A 20,130-nucleotide genomic window follows, 5' to 3' on the forward strand; every position below is an offset into this window, starting at 1 on the left:
AAAGAACTAGTTATGTCTTTAATTATGGCTCAGCAAGCTTGAAACCGGCATTTTCCACCATTTTCATCCGGCTGAAGGGAACGGCTGCCTAGGAAAGCTTAAGAGACGGCTAGCGTATTTGGTCAATGCTCGTTGCTTGACCAGCGAAATACAATGGGATGATTAAGTGCCAGCGTTCTGGACAAAGTACGGTGCTATGCACCATCGACTATGTCGATATAGGGTCGCTCTATGCGTTCCAGTCCCGTCTTTTATGTGTATTTGTAATTTCATGTAAATAATTGTAAATAGAAAGTGTTTTTATTTAATCGTCATCTGTGTCTAATTCACTCCACGAGAAGCACCCAGCGAACCCGTCGCCGCTATTGTTAGCGGCAGTATCCTCTACTTGCGTAGACAATGTCTGGCGGTGCGTCTCGGACGCCCAAGTAGAGGAGTGGTACGAGAAGAACCTCATTAAGACTTAGAGATTGACTCCAACCAAATAAGGAAATTTACTAGCCCGACGTTTCGGAGCCAATTCGGCTCCTTCTTCAGGGGGTATTCTTCGGAGGTGGCGGTGTGCCGCTTTTAAAAGGTCCGTTGTAACAAAGGAGAGGAAGGGGGAAAGAGTGTAAGGTGGGGAGACACTTGGCAGGGCACCTGTTCTAGACAGACAGTGGTGGGGTGGGGGGGGGGGGGGGGCGTCGCTGGTCGGCGTCGCTTGTCGGCTGGGTTGCCCGATGCTGGGCGCCCTTTGGTCGCGGGAATGCGTTGACGAGGGACAGGGAGGGGGGGGGGGGGGCGAGTTGTTTTGGTGTTGCTGACCTAGAGCGGTGGTTCCTTTCTTCCCTTCGTCGCGTCTGCAAGGCCATGACCATACAAAGAAGGAAGAATGCCCTTCACGCGGTTTATATTACCCGCCGTGTTCTGAATGTGCCAAGACTCGAGTAGTAGCCTTTTTCGCCAGTTTGTCTCTGTTTTAAGGATTTGGGTTTCTTGGAAAGAAATCTTGTGGTCGGCGTCTTCAGAATGTTCGGCGACGGCGCTGCGTATTCGGTTTAATGTTCTGACGTCATTTTCATGTTGTCTGATTCTTTCTTTTAGATTTTTGGTTTCCCCGATGTACGACGCCGGAAAGTCGGCACAGCTGATTTTATAGACGACGCCTTGAGCTTTTTCTTTTGGTGGACGGTCTCCTACTAAGAGGAGAAAAGCATAACACAAAAGTGTATGCAGCAATTGTCGACGCTCTTGGCGAAAGCGGCATCGTAAAAGCGAAAAAGGAAGTGCAAGGAAAACTCGACAATCTGACGCAACGATACAGGTAAGTAGCATCTCGTTATATATTAAGTGCACGCTACGAGAGAAATTCTAGTGTTTTCGATGTACTTGCGCATATTGTTGCAAAATGTGCGAGCGGCACATTTGTGCATTTGTACAGGCGTCCTGTACATTGCAGGTGCCGAAGTGGGCCGGCATCTTCGACGAGGTTTACAACTGTCGGCGAAACGTACGAGCGGTGGACGTACTACTATATCCGTGTTTGCACAGTAATCAACGGGCAACCGCAAGTAACCAACCGAGTCTCGCATGTGATTCACGCAGTTTACAGAGTATGCTGGGCCCGAACAAGTTGCCCGCAGCCGCTCAGCCAACACAACAATAAATGTCCAAAGAACAAGCTGGGCGCGCCTGGCTTGCGTTTCTGAGGCAAACGCTTATCAAAAATATATCAACATATTCCTGAGCGCGTGAAATATGAACGTGGGGCGGTCCGTATGCGACGCTGTGGGTAATAATTAATGTTAATTGTGTCACTCTTTTGAAGATGCTTTCTCTGTTATTGCAGGAAGGAACTGCGTGAGCATGGCACGGGCTCGGCAGCAACAACATGGCCCTTCTTTAGGGAGCTGCACCGTTTTTTAGGGTGCTTGCCATCCAACGACAGGTCACTGACCCAGGAAAGTGCCTGCAGCCCAAGTGAAACATTTGAAGAAGTGAGATTTCCCATTTGCAGTTCAGCGCAGTATTGTGGAGAAAATATTCCCACGAATATTTACTTTTTCATACTGGCATCAATTGTAACATTCAGAGAAGTAAACACACCCACTGGTGGTAACATAGTCCACACCCCAAGCAGTCAGGCATCGCCAATTTTGCGAATGTTATGTTCCATGCAGTGTAAGCAGGTGTGCAAAGCCATCTCGCTATTTTAGCATGCTATTATTGAATTCATCACTACTTTACTAGCTTTTACTTTGTGTTAATGCAACAATTAAACCCATTAGGTGCAACAAACTGCAGGTGTGCAAACCTGATTACTATTTCTCTGCAACTGTGAATGTCATGCTGGATATTTCCATGCCTCTGAGGTCATAAATGAACAATTTCACTTTTGGTATGTCTTGCAGATAATTTATTCATTGGAGTTGGGCGCGCCTGTCAGTGCCAACACATCACTGGTGGAGAGCGGCGATGATGGAGAGGCAGCAGTGGCGCCCACAGATCCACTGTCGCCAAGGCCTGGTCCGAGCAGCACTGTGCCCGTGAGAAGGACGGGAAAGCGCAAGAGAACCTCTGCAAATGAGAACTTTCAAAATGCTCTGCTGGAGCAGAACGAGCGGCTAATTGGAGCTCTTGAAGCAGCTACAGCTGAAGAGAACGTCCTCCGAGAGAGGCAAATGAATATCCAGGAGAAGCTTGTTGAGCTTATAGATGCTTTTCTGAAAAAATTAAATATTTCCTGTTATTGTCCAACTTAATGTGACGTCATGAGCCGGACCCCCGGCGACCCCGCCGACGGAGAACATGCGTAACATGGTCGCCCTCGCTTCTCACTGGGCCGAGTCGCGTCAGCTCTGTGTGTCTCCCTTCGTCAGAGTGAATTCGAATTGTTTGTGGTGGTCTGTCATGCCGGAAATATTATTGTGAGCTTACGGTGCACAATTTGTGCCGCGTGCGTTTGTTCTGAGCCGTGAGCCTGCGAAGAAAGATTGCAGCAAACATCGGTGACGCTGCGCTGCGCTTCGTGTGGAAACAGGATCCCGCGGCGACATACCGCTGCAAAGAAACATCGTACGTGTTTGTTCCGTGGTGTTTTCTTTTGCTCCTAAGTGAAGTTACGACGACGAGAGTTCGCCAAAGTCTAGTACCTACTGTGAGCGGCGGGTGTGTTTGTGTACTGTGCCCCTGCGTTTCTCGTCGGACGTGGCGAAGTGATGGAGCAAAACCATTATCAGGATAAATAAGAAAAACGTGTGCGGATGAAACCAACCTGCGAGTTTCTCAACAGAAAAGATTTGTGAAAGCAACCTCCAACGCAAAGATTCGTTGCTGCCAGCTCAGCGTGCAAACGACCGATCGTTGGCAGCAGTGTGATAAGATAGCCGAGCTTCTAGCAGCGTCGTTCGAGTGTTGTGTAGCACCGTCGATTGATTGCTTTCCACCAATGCTAACAATCAGTGACTTCACTATGGGGCGCGTCAAACTCGACGATGGCTGCCTGAATGAGCATTTTGGGCCTCACTAAGCTAATGATGTTTTACGTTTGTTCTCTTATTCGCATTACTTGTGTGATCCAGATAACCAAAATAAACAACGCAACCACATGAATGTGCTTTGGCGTGCAAGCTGCTAACAGTGGCTGTCAGTTTCGTGTTGTCTACTGCTATTTCACCAGCCCTGCTGTGACATGACTGTGATTTCCAGTGCAGACTGCTAACAGAGCCATAAAGCGTGCTCTGACTTCTGCTATTTCACTATGGGTCGCGTCAAACTCGACGGTGGCTGCCCGAATGAGCATTTTGAGCCCGCCAACGATAATCAGGGTTAACAATAGTATTTCAATTCAGATATGCCAGCATTTAAATGTGTTTCTATGCCACTTCTTAAATCGAGCACGATGTGTGCAGGACGTTGCTTATCAGAATTGAGCTTCTATTATAAGGAATATGCCATAAATGGAACTGCTTATTTATTTGAGAGGTCACGGAATGGATGGTTGGCTGTTGCGAACCCACCGGCAAAATTTTGGTAGCCCTAATAAGGGCTCTTCTTTCGTTAATAAGAAGCCTTTATGCTTCGTCGAGTGGCTCAATGCCAGACAGCTCGCAGTCGGAGTCGCTTTCTTCAGTGTCATCTTCACCCAGCTGGATGATGATGGGTTGAATGTGCTCACTCCCACACAGATCAAGTCTGAACTTTGCCTCCAAGTCCATCACATGCTGAATGCTCTTCCTCCAGTCTTCCGCCGTTATCTGCTTGATTTTCTCCCTCAAGATGGCGTTGACCGTGGAGAGCTTGAAGTCTCTGTTGTCGGCAGCGATGCGATTTTTGACCTTGGCCCACACAAGCTCAATGGGATTAAATTCGCAGTGGTACGGCGGGAGCCTCAGTACAATGCAACCGGCCCTTACAGCTGTGTTGTCTACGATGTAGCTCAGAAAGCGTGACTTTACAGATGCCACCAGCTCAAGCAGCTGCTTCTTTATCATCCTTTCACCGTAGGTGATGTTCTTGCTTGTGAGCCACTCCTGTATCTTTTCCTTCTTCCGGGCCGTCGTTGGCAATTTCTCTTCTCGCCGGCTATGGTAAGGTGCATTGCCTAAAACAATGACGCTACCAGCTGGCAACTTCTGCAGAAAGTCATTGAACCAGCCCTCAAAGCGATTGCCGTCCATTTCCTCGTGGTGGTCGCCTGTCTCGCCACTCGTCAAGATACACAAATCTTATTTATACCGACAAATACGCGTCTTAGAAGAAGTCAATTTTTTGAGCGGGACTATTTCTTTACGGTCGTGGAGGAATTGGCTGCTGTGCTTCGGTCAACTGGGCGGGGCCTCTCCTGTCTTCTACAGTTGTACCCGACTAAAGTGCTCTCCATGCAGCTGAAAATAATGCACAAGTGCATCTCTGACATCTCTTCCAACCAACTTGCGTGCCTGTTGTGTGAAGTGGTTGCTGATATACTGTATTCTGCAACTCCGCTTCATTCAGCCACTGCTGAGATACGGAATCATTGAAATGTTCGCATATGTTATTTAGCACACAACATGCTCTTACGACAATAGGCACATTGCTGATGTCGCACTCCATTCGCTTCATCACAAATCTGAAGCGTGCCTTGAGCCTTCCAAAAGAGTTCTCCACAATTCTTCGTGTTTTAGAGAGTTCATAGTTGAAGTTGCTCTCTTCTGGGGTGTGGTTCGAGCCGGGGAACGGTTTCATGAGGTTGGGTGTAAGAGGGAAAGCTTGATCACACAAAATTAATGGGGGCACAAGAGAAGTGCCAACACAAATGGTCGGGCTTTGAAATGCTGGTTCCTGAATCGCTCTTGTCAAGATGGAGTTGTGAAACACGTGTGCGTCGTGACACCTGCCTGGGGAGCCAACGTTAGTGTAGCGGAAACGGTACTTGTGGTCCACCAGAGCCAGCAGGATCACACTGTACCTGCAAGTAAATACACGTCATGGTGAAGACCAAGTCTGCAACACAAACTTCACTGCATCGAGGTATGAAGCTTAAAAAATGTCACAGTTTCGCCCTAACGGCGAAGCAATGAATGCGATAGCAACACAGCAATGTCATACGAAGTAAGGTGAGCGGCTTTGGTAACAATATGAATTGTAGTAAACATGAGCTGATTAAGTAAGCAGGTGTGCTGCGGCGTAAGTAGACCGACATGAAGAGAGACTCGATGACCACGAGAAGGCGCGTGTGAAACGGTGGTGTTGATGAGAAGCGCTTCCCGTGGGCAGCGCGCGTGCGAAGGGACACACCTGTAGCGCTGCACTGCCGATCCGGGCAGCATTACATGTGTAGCGTGCGTTGGAAAATGTGACCCGACTATTACTAACTGAATGAACAAGCGTGGTGTGAGCGCGCACAAACAAACATGAAGAGATCACACTGAATGACTGCAGACAACGACTGTCAAAACGCTGGCAGCAAGCATACGCCGCTGCGGGCGAAGGTACGTGCGGTCTATCGCTTCAACAGGAACTGAGCCGCGAATGCAAGGCTCATAAAGGTCAGAGCCGTGTGGAGATAAGAGACGGTGCGGCGAGCGACGAGCGCGGTTGTTGGCACAGTAGAAGTGCTCCCCCCCCCCCCCCCCCCCCCCCCCCGCTCCCTCCGGCGCTGGCTTCCCGCTTCGTTGCTTGCGCGTGGGGGATTGAGTGCGTGCGTCCCAGCACGCTTGCGCTCGGGCATACGGCGCGCGGTGAAGATTTTATCTATACGGAACCTCACGGCGACGGCGACGGCTACGGCGACGGCGACGCCGACAGCAGAAATCCGGTTGAAGTGTCCATATAATTGCTATCGCAATAATAGTGGTATCTATAATACTCGTACTTCTGCATCCTAACAGTAAAAAGCATGTGTGCTGAAGTCATGATAGGAGGATAAAGCGTTTCTAAATTAGTTGCTCGAATGCGACATGAACTTATAGATAAGTGTTTGGGGGGATAATATGAGTACATATTAACAAACTAGAACAAGACTGGTGAGATTTTTATGCCAATTTTTGTCCAGTATGCGACTCGATTCACAGTTGTAGTAATTAGTTTTTGCTTCTGCGCATTCGGATACCGCTCATTGTAGTTAGTTCACTTACCAGCCTTTGTAATTGTAGTAATCGATGGCGTTTTCCTTTGGTGGCGAGACAGGAAAATGACAGCCATCCAGTGCTCCAACTGCCTGTGGGAAGCCAGTGACCGCACAAAACTCCCGCACATGGTCGGCCATTTCATTTGCTGCGATCATCTTGACCCACTGCTTTTCAAGGGCATCAACAACGGTCTGGCAAAACTCTCTGTAAATAGTGTTCACTGTCGACCGCCCCAAGTCAAACAAATTGGCCACTGTTCTATCCTCGGCAGAGGAACATAGCTTAAATAAAGCAACATGCAGCGACCCGCTTCTCTAGTGACACCGTTTCTCTCATATGTTGTTTGGCGCTGCATCACGGGCCTGCAGACGTCTACCAAGTATTTAAATGTCATTTTCGACACCCTAAATGACTGCCGGAAGTTCTGCCCGCCCAGGTTCGGCAGCATCTCCTCGAACCAACGAGCGCATCGTGGGTAAGCCCACACTTGCCTTGTCGCACGTCTCCCGGACAACACAGCAGCATTCAGCATGAGGCTGTTAATAACGAGATGACGCTTGATGGTGCGCACTTTTGCCCTGGCAGCTTCGAGCTCTACATCCATGGAAGTGATTGTCGCCACGGCGAGTGCTTGCTTGCTTGCTTGCTTGATCCTCATCCGTGGCGCCTACCCACTACGGGGGACTGGCCAAGAAGCCGGCGGTTAAAGGTTAAACGGAAGGGGGAGATGGAGAAAAAAAAAAAAAAAACTAGACGGAAAACCAAATCAGGGTGAAGTATAGTGTTTATGATAATTTGGAAAGAGATTTACAGGGCAGAGACAGAATTAAAATCATTGTAATTGTATAAAAACAGCACAAATATTTTGGTGGTATTAGAATAATTTCAAAAAACCAATTAGAGATTTAATGAGTTATCCAATTATTTATTTCGAGAATTAACTGGGTAGTCTTTTTGTGTCACAGATATAGTCACAGAGGGCCACGCAGATGTTACTGTGGCTAAAGCCCATTGAAGAAGCCCCGAAGGAGAGGATATTTTCAGTAGTTAGTGAAATACCCAATAGACCGATCCCACCGACCGATCTGCGCATGCGCCGGTTTTCCGGAAGTAGCACTGCCGCCATCTTGGTTGTAGTCAAGTGGTAAACGAAAACACTGCAGTCCCCGCTGGTTCAGTGCTGCGCACAAGCTCCCCGGACAACTCTGCGACTCCACCACCAAGAAAAGTTCGTCATGTAAGTATTTTTTAAAGAAATTACATCGGCTGTTCATTTCAGCATGCGAGGCGAACGTTCAAAAGTGCCTGCTGCTCTTTCATTTCGGTTGTCATCCGCTGATTACGCGTTGGGTTCGAGCTATGTATGTAGCACATGCTGATGTACGCGGTCGTTTTGCGTTACTATTTTCGCAGACGTGCATCTCGTTGTCTGCAACGTTATGTTTGCCTAGCGACGAACATAATAGAGGATTTGTATACCTTTTGGAGACAGGTTTCAAATGCGGCGCCGAAACATTCGTTCCCTAATGATGCTTACCTACATGGGTTTCGCGCACGACTTGCAGACTTCGGTAGCAGCGATTTCTAGAAGTTGGGTAAGCTAGGCGGCGTTTTTTATTTACATTCTAGCGAATGGTACGGTTGCTGCTTCGAAAACTCCGACTGCGTGGCGTGAGGCAAGCGTCCCTTATTTTGCGCATGTGAATACGCGCCGCTCTCCATTATGAGCAGCCGCGATATAGTTTCATCAGTGATTCGTACTGATAGATTAAGCCGCATGCAAGCACCAAGAGGCCAACAAGTGCCGCGCTAGCGTTTGAGTCGCAAGTGCCCACAGTTACCTCTGAGCTGCCTATTGTCTCTTTCCATAGCAGTTGCTGTAGTTGCAGATCAGTTTTTAAAACTACCTTCTAAAACACTGCATTATCTTTGCAGTGCACTCATGCAATGGCTACATTTCAAAATGGTCAATGTTTTCCCCGTGTTTACTTTTAATTTCTGTGTTAATGCCGTCCTTTTTTTTTTGCACTGCTATTATGTCATATCCTTATTTGCTATTTCTTTAACCTCACATGTTTTTATGGTCTTATGTACATAATTGCTACCTTACTAAACTTTTTTTTTTCTTATTACAGTTTTCTCTGTGTACTTTATGTGCGCCCTCTCTCCCATTATAATGCCCATCTTTGTGACCTTTGGGGATGTTTGGATAATAAATAATAATGAAAATGAGAATGACTACACTGTCATCAGATTAGCAGTATAGCGCGACACTAGAAATAATAGATACTGATAGGGTACAAGCATAATGCAGTGAAGGCATTTAACGTTTTCGATACATGCAGCTGGTTTATTATTCTGGCCCGTGTGTGGACTATGGGGCACAGATTGACTGGTACTACCTATGGTTCTTTAATAGGACTGCACAGCGTGTAAATGCTTGTATGTTCCACCTATATTGACATGGTAACGCCGTAGTCAGAATAGGTGGTCTAAAAAGTATCGATTTAGCAGAAAGTTGAGCCTGCCATTTTTAAAAAAATTACCCTGGCATATGGTATCATCAGACTTTTTTTACTTGTGGCAGTTCCATGTAGTGCTGTGCCATGGCACCTGGACTACACGAACACAACAGTCAAGGGTGGACCCGCAAAGCAAGGGCACTGAACCCATTCTTTGCAAAAGAGCACATTGTCAGGTATGTAAACTGTAGTCTGCAGTCATTCTTCTCTAAAACTTAAGTGCCTATTAGAAACGAAAGGGAGTATGCCCATATTCCAATGTTTGAGAAAGTCTAATGTTATCTCTTGAACCACTATAGTGCCGTAAAGCTCTACCCATCTTCTAGTCTCCGTAGTGTGCAAGTGCAAATTCTTTATATAATAATGAAGGTTCCTGCCAAATGAAACATTGTCCTTGTGTATAATGATTTCAGTTCTACTGTGCGTAATGCTTTTTTGTTGTTTATACAATGCGCATCCTATCTGTATCTTGTCCTCTGAAATTAAGTAATGCTTACAAGGAGCTTTAACTTTACTTTCATCTCTGTGTTTTTGTGATTTTTGTTTTGTACATCTCAAGCGAGTGTCAGATCTTGGGGTTGGCAAAGCGTGTGGTGGTTTGTGAAGCATTTCTGTCACTGCCTTTTCACCTATTGTAGGTGCTTGTACCCGTCTGTATAGTCATATTTTCTTATCTAAAATAACGCTGACTGCGACCTACTATGATGGATTGTGGTAACTGATTCCCAATGCGTGCTTTGTGGCCCAGCAACCTGTTTTCTTCGTATCCGACTGCAATCGACAGAGTCCTTTTAAATTGACTTTTAGTTTTGAACGTGCACACTACAGCCCAGCCAATGTGATGATGGAATTTCTTTATTTTTGGAACTTGCACAATGCATAAGACTGGAGGAGTATGCAAAGTTCTGTAAGGAATGGAAAGGCGTTTATGTACAGGAATGCACTGTTATATTAGTGAAATTATGCTAACTGTTCTAGCCAAGTGCAATCCTAAAAATTTCCTTTTGAGCTTCTTCTACGGGCATGTATATTATGTATGTGCGACTCAAAAATCCAGTAACAGTTCAGTAGCCAACGGAATGTGTAGATGTGCATTATTGAGGACAAAGTCCTGAAAAGCATATCAACATGACAGTTTATCCTTCATGCAGGTACACTGAAAGCAAAGGCGCTCTAAAACATCGAGGTGCTGGCCTACGGCTCTTTACATCAGGCCACCTGCAGAAGTTGGTGTTCTCAACCGAAGATACAGCAGAGACCATTGTGAAGGCACAAGTGCTACCATCTATGACAACACGGACAGCATACAGCGTTGGGGTGAAGTTGCTAAAGTGCGATGGAGAAGTTGTCAGTGGCAACTGCTCATGTGTTGCTGGGAAAGGTGGAGTGTGCAAACACGTTTGCTGTGTTCTGTACGGGCTGATGCACATTGCACAGCACGATCTCACTGAGGTACCAGATGCCGTGGCATGCACTGAAGGCGAGCGGCAGTGGTACAATCCACGGGATCCAAAGAAAGTCGCTGAACAATTTGAACAGATTGTTTTCTCTAAAGACACCACTGAAAGGATTAGCGAGGCACCAAGGCATCACAAAAAACGAGCAGCATACTCATCACTGAGAAGTGAAGACCAAAAACTGTCCACAGTGAGCCTCATAAACTTGCATGGCAAGCTGAAAGATTCAAAGCTGGATTGCTTCGCGGATGTGCTTGAAGCAAATGACTTCTTGCCAGCAAAACAAAGAAAAGTTGAGAGCCCAGATCCCGAAGATGTGTCTCGACTGCCTGTAAGGTGGCTGGAGCGAGCAAAGCAGGGGAATGCTTTGCTGCCATATACAGAGGAAGAAGTTGCAGCCGTAGAGGCGGCCACACGACTTCAAAGTGCTTGCCTTCTTTGGCATAGATATAGGGAGGGTGTCATCACCGCGTCGATAGCACATAGAGTACACACTTGGGTTAGGACATGCCAAACCAAAATGGGGCCACATGATGCCCGACCTCTCACTGCGGCAGTGATGGGAGCAAAAAAAGGCAGGGCAACATTTGCCATGAAGAGGGGCCTATTGTGTGAGCCCGAAGCCAGACAAGCGTTTCGAGACCAAAATGACAGCCACGTGGAACTGCAAGTAATCGAGACTGGCCTCTTCCTCTCTCGTCATCACACTTTTCTAGGCGCAAGCCCAGATGGTCTTGTAAAGTGCAAATGCTGTCCGCCGCGGCTACTTGAAATCAAAGTTCCCCTCAAAGTTCAAGATTTTGCCAGAACGCAGTTGCATGCTGGGGAACTCAAAAGGAGCAGCAGGTATTACACTCAGATGCAAGTGCAGATGGGTGTGACTGGCCTGGACACCTGTGTGCTGTTTGTATACAGCAAGGAAGAGTGCTTGCAAAGTGTCGTGCCCTTTGAGAAGAGTTTTTTTGACGAGTTTGTGAAACGTTGCGAATTTTTCACCACCATGTACTTGCTGCCCCACATTGCGAGCAACTGTTGAAATAAATCTATGAATGAATGAATAAACTTTTATTTGAAGCAGTGAGTTGGCAGTCGAGGTGGGAGGGTCCCTTAGAAGATATTTTAAATAGTTGCCTGTGCATTTATTTTGTGATACCATAAATGCCGATAGGCAGCAATAGAGTTCTGAGAGAGTAATTTAAACCTCTCTACTGAAGCAGCCGAGCACATTTTTGCAGCTGTGCTGGTGAAGTATCTTTTTTACCTGTGTACTGCAAATGCCCACAAACAGCATTCCTGCCTCGGCAGTGTTGCACCATTACGCTGCACAACTCTCTTTACGCTCTTTTGGACGCACTGATGCACTTATCGAAGCAGGAAACATTTTGCAGATTTCAAATAAATTGTTATCCAGTGACCATGGCCAGATTCAAAGACGAGTGTCTCTTGTAAATTACATGTTTCAAACAGCTTACAGTCTGCATATATTTCTAAGTCACGAATGACATCAAAATAAACTACTGTACGGGAGCACTATGTGGAAAATATCCATAGACAACTAGTCCTTGTGAAACAAATGGCTGCAAGTTTTTTGCGGTTTCATGGGGCACTGCATGAAACCATTTATTCACAGCTCCATTATCCTCCAGTAGCTGGTCGCTGTGCAGAATAGATTCCACTGAACAGAATAGTTTCTGGTCATCTGCAAACTGAAGGATTTTCAAATGGTTTCCAAATCCATTTCACCAATATAAGTACCTCGAGGCCTCTCTCTGCAGAGCAGCCAGGTAGAAATGAGTATTCATTCTTCACCGTGAAAAAAAAAGCAAACAGCTTTACAGAACACAATCATCTTGAGCAGAGATGACAACTGTTACACAGGTGTTTTATATAAGTCAGTCTTTATTATGCACTGGTACATCCAAACATGTAGACCTATAGAAAGGGGAGCTATTGTGCTAGGGAAGCTTGCCACTTTATATGTAATGCCTGATGGCCTTGAGCATGCTGGAATGTTGGAGGAATGCTAACATTGTTGTATTTCATAAAAAGGGGTAGTGATGTATTGAACCACACCGGCACAGCCCATCATCGCGAACATCAAGATTTCATTTACACCTTATCACAACAATGGTTCACCCACAAAGTTAGTCAAGAGTGCACAAATGTGCCACACTTTGTTCAGTTGTCCAGACATGCTGTTTGGGAACACCTGGGAGAGTATTCTGTAGGTCTTGATCTTCCGGATGACCCTTTCCACGTGTATGCGCACACTTGCAATGAGCCTTGTCTCAGTCTCATCTGCTTCGGACAGTTGAGGCCGTCCTTCCAGGAACGGCGGAATGTTCAAATACAGTGAATGCTGCTTGCACTCTTCTTCGATAGTGAACCCCCTATCAGCCATCACACTTCGCCCTGGTGAGAACTTTTCCAGCACACCGCAAGCCTTTGTCAGGGCCTTGTCGGACAGTCTTCCAGGAGCAAGATCGGACACAAACATGACAAAGCCATTTGGGCTGCACACAACTAATCCTTTCGCGGTATTATGTTTTTTGTAAGAGGAATAGGTTTCACTCTGCACCCGGAATGACGAAGGGGTTTCAATGAAAATTTCTGTACAGTCGAGGATGCCATCAACGGTAGTGTAGCCCTTGTCAATGAAGGCTTTTGGCCGGTACTTGTCGCACAGTTGCGGAGACATCCAAGTTGGGACCTAAAATGAGGATTAAAAACAACATTTTGCATTTTCTACATAAACGTATCATCATCATCAGCCTAATTTTATGTCCACTGCAGGACGAAGGCCTTTCCCTGCAATTTTGAATTACCCGTCCTGCAATAGCCGATTCGAACTTGCACCTCAAATTTCCTATCTTCATCACCCCACCTAGTTTTCTGCCATCCTCGACTGCGCTTCCCTTCTCTGGGTCTCCATTCTGTAACTCTAATGGTCCACCGGTTATCCATCCTACGCATTACATTGCCTGCCCAGCTCCATTTGTGTTCTCTTTATGTGCATTAGAATATCCTCTATCCCAGTTTGTTCTCTGATGTGCACCACTCTCTTCCTGTCCTTTACATTAGGTCTAACATTTTCCGCTCCATTGCTCTTTCTGCGGTCCTTAACTTGTTCGCGAGCTTCTTTGTTAACCTCCAAGTTTCTGCCCCATATGTTAGCACCGGTAGAATGCAATGATTGCACATGTTTCTTTTCAATGACAGTGGTAAGTTCCCAGTCAGGATTTGGCAATGCCTGCCGCATGAACTCCAACCCAATTTTATTCTTCTGTAAAATTCCTTATCATGATCACGGTCCCCTGTGATTTACTGACCTACGTAAACGTACTCCTTTACAGACTCTAGAAGCTGACTGGCGATCCTGAATTCTTGTTCTCTTGACATTATCTTTGTCTTGTGCGTATTAATATTCAACCCCACTCTTACACTTTCTCGGCTAAAGTCCTCAATCATTTGTTGTAATTCGTGCCAATTGTTGCTGAATAGGACAATGTCATCTGCGAACCGAAGATTGCTGAGGTATTGGCCGTTGATCCTCGCTCCTAAGCATTCCCAGTCTAAGAGCTTGAATACTTCTAAGCATGCAGTGAATAGCATTGGAAACATTGCGTCTCCTTGCCTGACCTTGTTCTTCATAGGCGGCATGTGGCATGAGCATTCACATGCCTGTAGAGCACTGATAATGTTTCCGGGGCAGAAAAAAACAACTTTAACATCTACTGTATGGCCTATCTTCTTCAAACTGTGTGATAACTTGTGCAAGTAAGGGAGCACCGCGACTGGCTTGTCTCTGGCAGCGCAGTCTTTTGGTGCTTTGTCTCCCAGCTTGATTTTCTTTAATATCTTTTCTGCTACTGAAACGAACAAAAGCTCGGGGTACCCATCACATGTTAGGCGGGAGGCCTGTGCAAGGAGACTGCGCATTAAAGAGTGGAAGCAAGACTTATTTAGGGCATTTGTGAAGCAAAGATTCACAATGCCCCGTTTAACCAGCTTGGACTGGGCTGACAGATAAGAAAAAAAGTGGCTTGTTCCCTCTAGGCACAGGTGATCTGTGGAGATACTAAGTTGCAAATCTGTCAGGCCCCCCATGGATGTTGCAATTCAGCAAGGCCATCGAAGAGACCGAAAACAAAAGGCACTATAAAGAAAAGGCACCTGGTGTTGACGTACCTGACAAAGCCTGTTGTCCAAAAAATCCAGCCATGTTACCCAGATCCTTGAAACAGTTGTTTTAGACACACCAAACCTGTTAGCGAAACATGAATTTGCAAAATATGCACATCAGTAATTTTCTGTTGCTAAAACAAGATCATAAGTGAACAGAGCAAGCTACTGTTAAATTATGGAGTTTTACGTGCCAAAACCACGATCTGATTATGAGGCACGCCATAGTGGGGGACTCTGTCAAAAATTTAGAGCAAGCTACTGTTGAAGTCGTCAAGATTTCATGGCACAACATGCTTAAAGAAAATTCAGTATCGTAGGCAGGCACTGTAATGAAAGTACTGCATACCATGTGCAGAGATTTTAAAGACCATGCAAGTAAATAGCATGCTGCATTCCATGCACCTAATGTCTTAACAAAAGCAGCTCATTTCGAGGTACGAGAAGTGTCAGTTGAAGCAGAACACTTGTGCTAAATTTTCTCTTAACGTAAATATACGCTGAACGGCATCACTGCACAGCACATAACAGCGCTCACACACACGAAACAGCGCTCACCACTTGAAGCATTTCTTTTGGCCAAAACATTTTAGGCTTTGTTAAGCCCATTGAGATAAGTTTCCATGAACATTTTCGAACAAATCGAAGATGGTCGAGCGTATGACCCCTTACATTAAGTGTGTACAATGTGAACCCCATCATAATGAATGAATCAGAATATGGAAATGTTTCTCAGGGTACCTAACCCTTTCAGTGCATTTGCGCTTCCAGAAAAGAACCTTGCTGTTTGGACAATGCACAGGGTGAAAATGCATTGAGACTATACTTGAATCCATTTAATTTTGTCTCCCGAGTATGGATGACGACGGCAATACTTGGACTCACTTTGACACATTTCCTTTCCTGTTTTGAGTGCAGAACACTAAAAAGAGGCAGTGTGAATGTGCACAGTGCTTGGTAATGATTTTTCTTCCATTTTTTACTTCCATGGTAACGAGTACCAATCATGCCTTCAATGGTGTGCCTATTCCTTTGCCGTGTGCATGAAAAGTGCAGCGGAGTTTATACATTCAGGGGCCATATTTCCCAACTTTCCATGGTCCGTATTCCATTTTGGTTCCATAAGGCCCTCTGGTATGGGTCGCTGTTGCCGCATCTTTCAGACATCCAGGCAAAACGACATTGCATTTGTGAGTGTTGCTCCAATGGTTATTCAGAGCATGACATCACGTTTAGCTGGACCACGCCCAAGAGAAAAGAAAAAAGGGTGGCACTGCTACTCCAAAGCGATGGCCAGGTGCCGGGGCGTTCAGTTTGTGGGCACTGGCATACTGGCGCCGACAGCGGAGAGGCAACAACAGTGACCAATGACGGCCATATGGAAGGGAACTGGAATATGGAAAGTTAGAGAATACGACCCCAGGGCTGTATTCAGAATCTCAGAGTAGAGTATAGGCACTGACTCCATGAGACATCATCACGATCTCATGGACTGCTAGGATCTACAGGGATGAAATAGTTAAGATCAACGGCGTTACATTGTGGAAACAAAGCGCTTTATACCTACGGCACTCATTGACCATGCAACCCTTACACCACTAAAATTTGCATCACATTTACTTTATAGCTGCCAGGATAATCCACGTTCAGCTACAAGTTGTTTTGGAATTTTGACGTCACTGCACAGCGCTATGCTTGTAAGCAGATTTTCATCACAAAGTGTTTTTAGGAATGTATTTTTTCATAACAGATTCGGTGTTAAAAGTGATTCACTTTATAGACATTTTCACTCGAGAACCAAAGTGTCCGTATAATGAGGTGCTACTACACGATGAGTAGGTGCATATACTTGAGCAGTGCTTTTGATGAAACAGGTATTAAGTTGCACATTTTGCTTGAAGTGTTCCGAGAATGCAACATGCATGCTGAGATGCGAATATAAACAAAAGTGATGTTATTGTAACGGGCTGTGCACTGCATACAAGATGGGTCCGCATAATTATGTGAACCATTAAGGCCTGTAGGGTTCTGCTTATTTTAGTCCACACAGTAGATTCATAGATGATGTTATGCATAGAATGTCCTTGTATATAAATTGGCGTGGAAACAGATTTACACGAGTCACTCCTATTAACTTTTTAGATGTTAGGTAGAAGTAACTATTGGTGCAAAAAAATTATTGCAAGCTTTGAATGTTGACAGCATACCTGTATGCAAGGTCAAGGCCATCAAGACCAAGCTTCAGTCTCATCAAGACCAGCACGAGCTGGGTCTTCAAAGGCAGGATGAAGTTTCTGTCTTCACTGGCCGTTTCTTTCATCTGCCAGAAGCACAGCCTTTTTGCATCTGGCTCTAGAAGGGACCAAAAAGTGTCCAAGCGCTTGCTGGATGTGAAGCCAGTGTAATACCGTAGCTTTTTCTCGTCTTTTACAAGGGCCTCATATGTGATATCCATGTTCTGTGCAGCTTCAGTCTTGCAACGTCTAACTTTTTCCTGCATTGCTGATAACTGAAGTCTTAAGCACCTGTTCTTCTGCTGAAGACGGTCACACAGCTTTTTTGTTTCGGCGTGGTCCTGCTGACTTCGTTTAAGCAGGTTGTTAAGCTCTGCCACTGTCGCATTTGCTGCTTCAGCTTGCTCCAGGAGTTCAGTTATGATGTGCTTTTGTTTAGCAACTTGCTCGACAAGCTCATCATAACTTAACTGTTGGCTGCTGTATGCATGGTCCAGGTGTAGATGCACTTCCTGCTGCAAAGGATCATCGCTGTCACTGCTAGCGATGGCAGAGACCTCTTGCTCAGATCCAGGTGGCACAGTTGAGCTCCTGACAACTTCAGGCTGGCAGGAGAAAATAAAGAAAGCCATGTGTTTCAGTCTTTATAACACTATTTATTCACAATACACTCGGGGCCCAAGGGCATTTGATTTGAGTTGGTTTTGATTACAAAAATTTGAACATAAACAGCAGTAAATGTACATATTATTCCAAATATAAAAGAGGCTCACAAATGAAAAAAAAGTTACAACAAGACACTGAAAAAAAAACGCAAATAATGCAGAGCACAAGCAAGGATGAACCAGATAGCATACAAGGTATATAAACAGCGCCTGCAAACAGGACCGGAAAAGGAACGACAAGAGGAATCGCACTCAAGAAGCAGCAGCATGTGCCTACAAAACAAGAAAACAGTGGAAAAAAGATTGGCTGAATCAGGAAATGAACTAAAAAAGGGGGAAAAATTGACAATGCGACACTTTCTTGTGTTTAAGATAACAGCACATTAGTCAAACGAGACTTAAACTCAGAATGATCAGCTATTTCAACAGTGCAGCTGCAGATGAGAATTTGTACACTACATTTTTCATTAATACTTCACACTAGTAAGTTTACTAAGCATCATCACTTGTTTTTTCATGCACTAGCACAACCCTTACGTAGCTGCCACCTGTGTCAAGCCCTACCATAAAAGAAATAATGAGGTATATGTAAGCATAACATGCTTTTTCTCTGTATTACTTGTGCTTATATTACCTTTGTTCTTCTCAACGGTCGCCTCTTCTCCACCTTTTGCTGTCTCAAAGGGAATATTGTGGGCACACGGTTCATGTAAGTCTTTTTCCCTCCTTCGAAGTGGGCACTGCAAACTCTATGTCCTGTGGTTGGAGTAAACTTCGAGAACCTAGGTAGAGAGAGTTCCAGGATTAATGCTATGACACAATGAACATGGCCAGGACAGCAATAGTGTACCTTCCACATTTTTTGTATGTACAGGCTGGATACTTCCATTGTGAGACAACGGTACAACTTTCTCTTGATTAGCGTCCATAAGATTCCATCAGTACGGTGCAAGTGATAAGTTTTTTTTTTTTTTTTTTTTTTTTTTTTGGGGGGGGGGGGGGTTATTCGACAGCGCCACAGACGCAAAAAAATCTTCAGCTGTTGCAGCCAGTTAGCTGCATAGGTGCCGCGAAATCGGCCGCGGGCATGCGCCAGATAACTACTTCCCGGAAAGTAGGGGCGAGGTTCCGGAGACACCACTTGCCTCGAGGATGATCCGTGAACGCTCATCCGACCAACGAGTTATGGCTAAGTCGTTGCCAAGAGTCCCGTGAAGCATGTTACGTCGATTAAAAAGTTGCCTCTCGATGTACAGGGTCGTCCACTCTTAGTTTGATCACGCAAGCGCGTGGCTATGCTCTTCGAAGTGCCAATGCATCTGACACGGCCGCGCACCGAAGTGGCGTCGGCGTATAGGCACTTGTATCTGGTGCTTCTCGTAGTGCGCCACTGCGCTTCGATGTGCGGCTACGACTGACGCACTGGCACTCCGAAGAGCACGGCCATGCGCTCGCGTGTTCAAACTAAAAGTGGACGACCGTGCGCAGTAGTACTATTACAAAATCCTGGTCAGAGAGCTCACCGTCAACTTATGCATGCATGCTTGCTACTTGCGTTGTAAAGGAAACCACGTAAGCGACGTACGGGGTGCTGTACCCAAACAGCATGAACACCTAAAGGACCTCATATAGGCATACAGCACTATAACTTGTAATAAAAGTATGCAGCGATAATAAAAAAAAAGGGCGGGACGCGGGGCGATACAACAAAATGCCCGGCCTAAACACCCACTGTACGAACGGCGGCTCACCTATTCCGGAAGGGCATACGTAATGCGCAAATATTCTTTGGCGTACTCAGCTACATGGTTTTATATTCCGAGACAAGAGGCCAACCGTAATGCACCTATTTACTAGAGAAACTGTGTTTTACATGGCAAAACAGCTGTCTTACCTGCCGTTCCGTCCGGCCCTGTTAATCCGTTGGATCCACGTCTCTCGTAGCTTTCGCTCTTTAGGAAACACGTAGAATCCGAAGCCTTTGTCCCTTGTGCTGTTGTTGTAGCACCCAGGAACGCAGCAGGTGAATCCTCCCATGGCACGATAGCTCCACACTAACCAAAAATTGCCAAAAATCGTCCGACGTACAGGCACTGCGGGCGGCTGGAGCGGCCGGATGACTACAAGTACCAGCATGCACCGCGGCAGCGGTGGCGTCGTGAAACTGGCCGGGGGATCGGTCTAAGGCCCTTTACAGGCCTTGCACAAACTGCCCGCGGACAACTTTTTAACGCTTACGGTCTCTCTTCGGCCCCCCGTTTCCTAAAGTGTTTCTATTTTACCTCAGACGCATAGCACTCAATCATGGACACCTCCACAGCAGATTTTCTGCCGTACCCGGCGTCCGCCGTTGCCGTCGCCGTGACGGTTCCGTCTATGCCGTCAATGGAGATGAATCGTCACCGCCAGCGCCCGCCCCCGCAACGCTGTCTGTCGAGTGTGAACAGGGCCGCGCCAGGGACGCCGCTTCACGGGGA

At 46.1% G+C, this 20,130-nt stretch overlaps 2 protein-coding genes and 1 pseudogene across 3 annotated transcripts; 1 reads left to right on the forward strand and 2 right to left on the reverse strand.

The window, feature by feature from the left end:
• Positions 1 to 4,832: 4,832 nt before the first annotated feature.
• On the reverse strand, positions 4,833 to 6,831 carry LOC119454139 (uncharacterized; annotated as a pseudogene).
• An 831-nt stretch (positions 6,832 to 7,662) lies between these two features.
• LOC119453409 (uncharacterized) lies at positions 7,663 to 11,620 on the forward strand. Of its 2 annotated transcripts, XM_049667118.1 has the most exons (3): positions 7,663 to 7,830; positions 9,181 to 9,291; positions 10,267 to 11,620. In XM_049667118.1, exons 2-3 carry the CDS (start codon positions 9,200 to 9,202, stop codon positions 11,606 to 11,608), a joined length of 1,434 nt encoding a protein of 477 aa, XP_049523075.1. In that variant the 5' UTR covers positions 7,663 to 7,830; positions 9,181 to 9,199; the 3' UTR covers positions 11,609 to 11,620. The 2 variants fall into 2 exon arrangements, with proteins under 2 accessions (XP_049523075.1, XP_049523076.1); XM_049667119.1 differs by lacking the exon at positions 7,663 to 7,830 and having other exon boundaries at positions 8,819 to 9,291.
• An 838-nt stretch (positions 11,621 to 12,458) lies between these two features.
• On the reverse strand, positions 12,459 to 19,781 carry LOC119454140 (uncharacterized). The gene is made up of 5 exons (XM_037716139.2): positions 19,548 to 19,781; positions 18,288 to 18,435; positions 16,962 to 17,593; positions 14,761 to 14,836; positions 12,459 to 13,282 (listed from the first exon to the last, which is right to left on the reverse strand). The coding sequence occupies exons 1-5, from the start codon at positions 19,688 to 19,690 to the stop codon at positions 12,692 to 12,694; spliced, it is 1,590 nt and encodes a 529-aa protein (XP_037572067.1). The 5' UTR covers positions 19,691 to 19,781; the 3' UTR covers positions 12,459 to 12,691.
• Between the last annotated feature and the right edge of the window lie 349 nt (positions 19,782 to 20,130).

The sequence above is a fragment of the Dermacentor silvarum genome, chromosome 5 (assembly GCF_013339745.2).
Source record: "Dermacentor silvarum isolate Dsil-2018 chromosome 5, BIME_Dsil_1.4, whole genome shotgun sequence".
NCBI classification, from domain to species: domain Eukaryota; kingdom Metazoa; phylum Arthropoda; class Arachnida; order Ixodida; family Ixodidae; genus Dermacentor; species Dermacentor silvarum.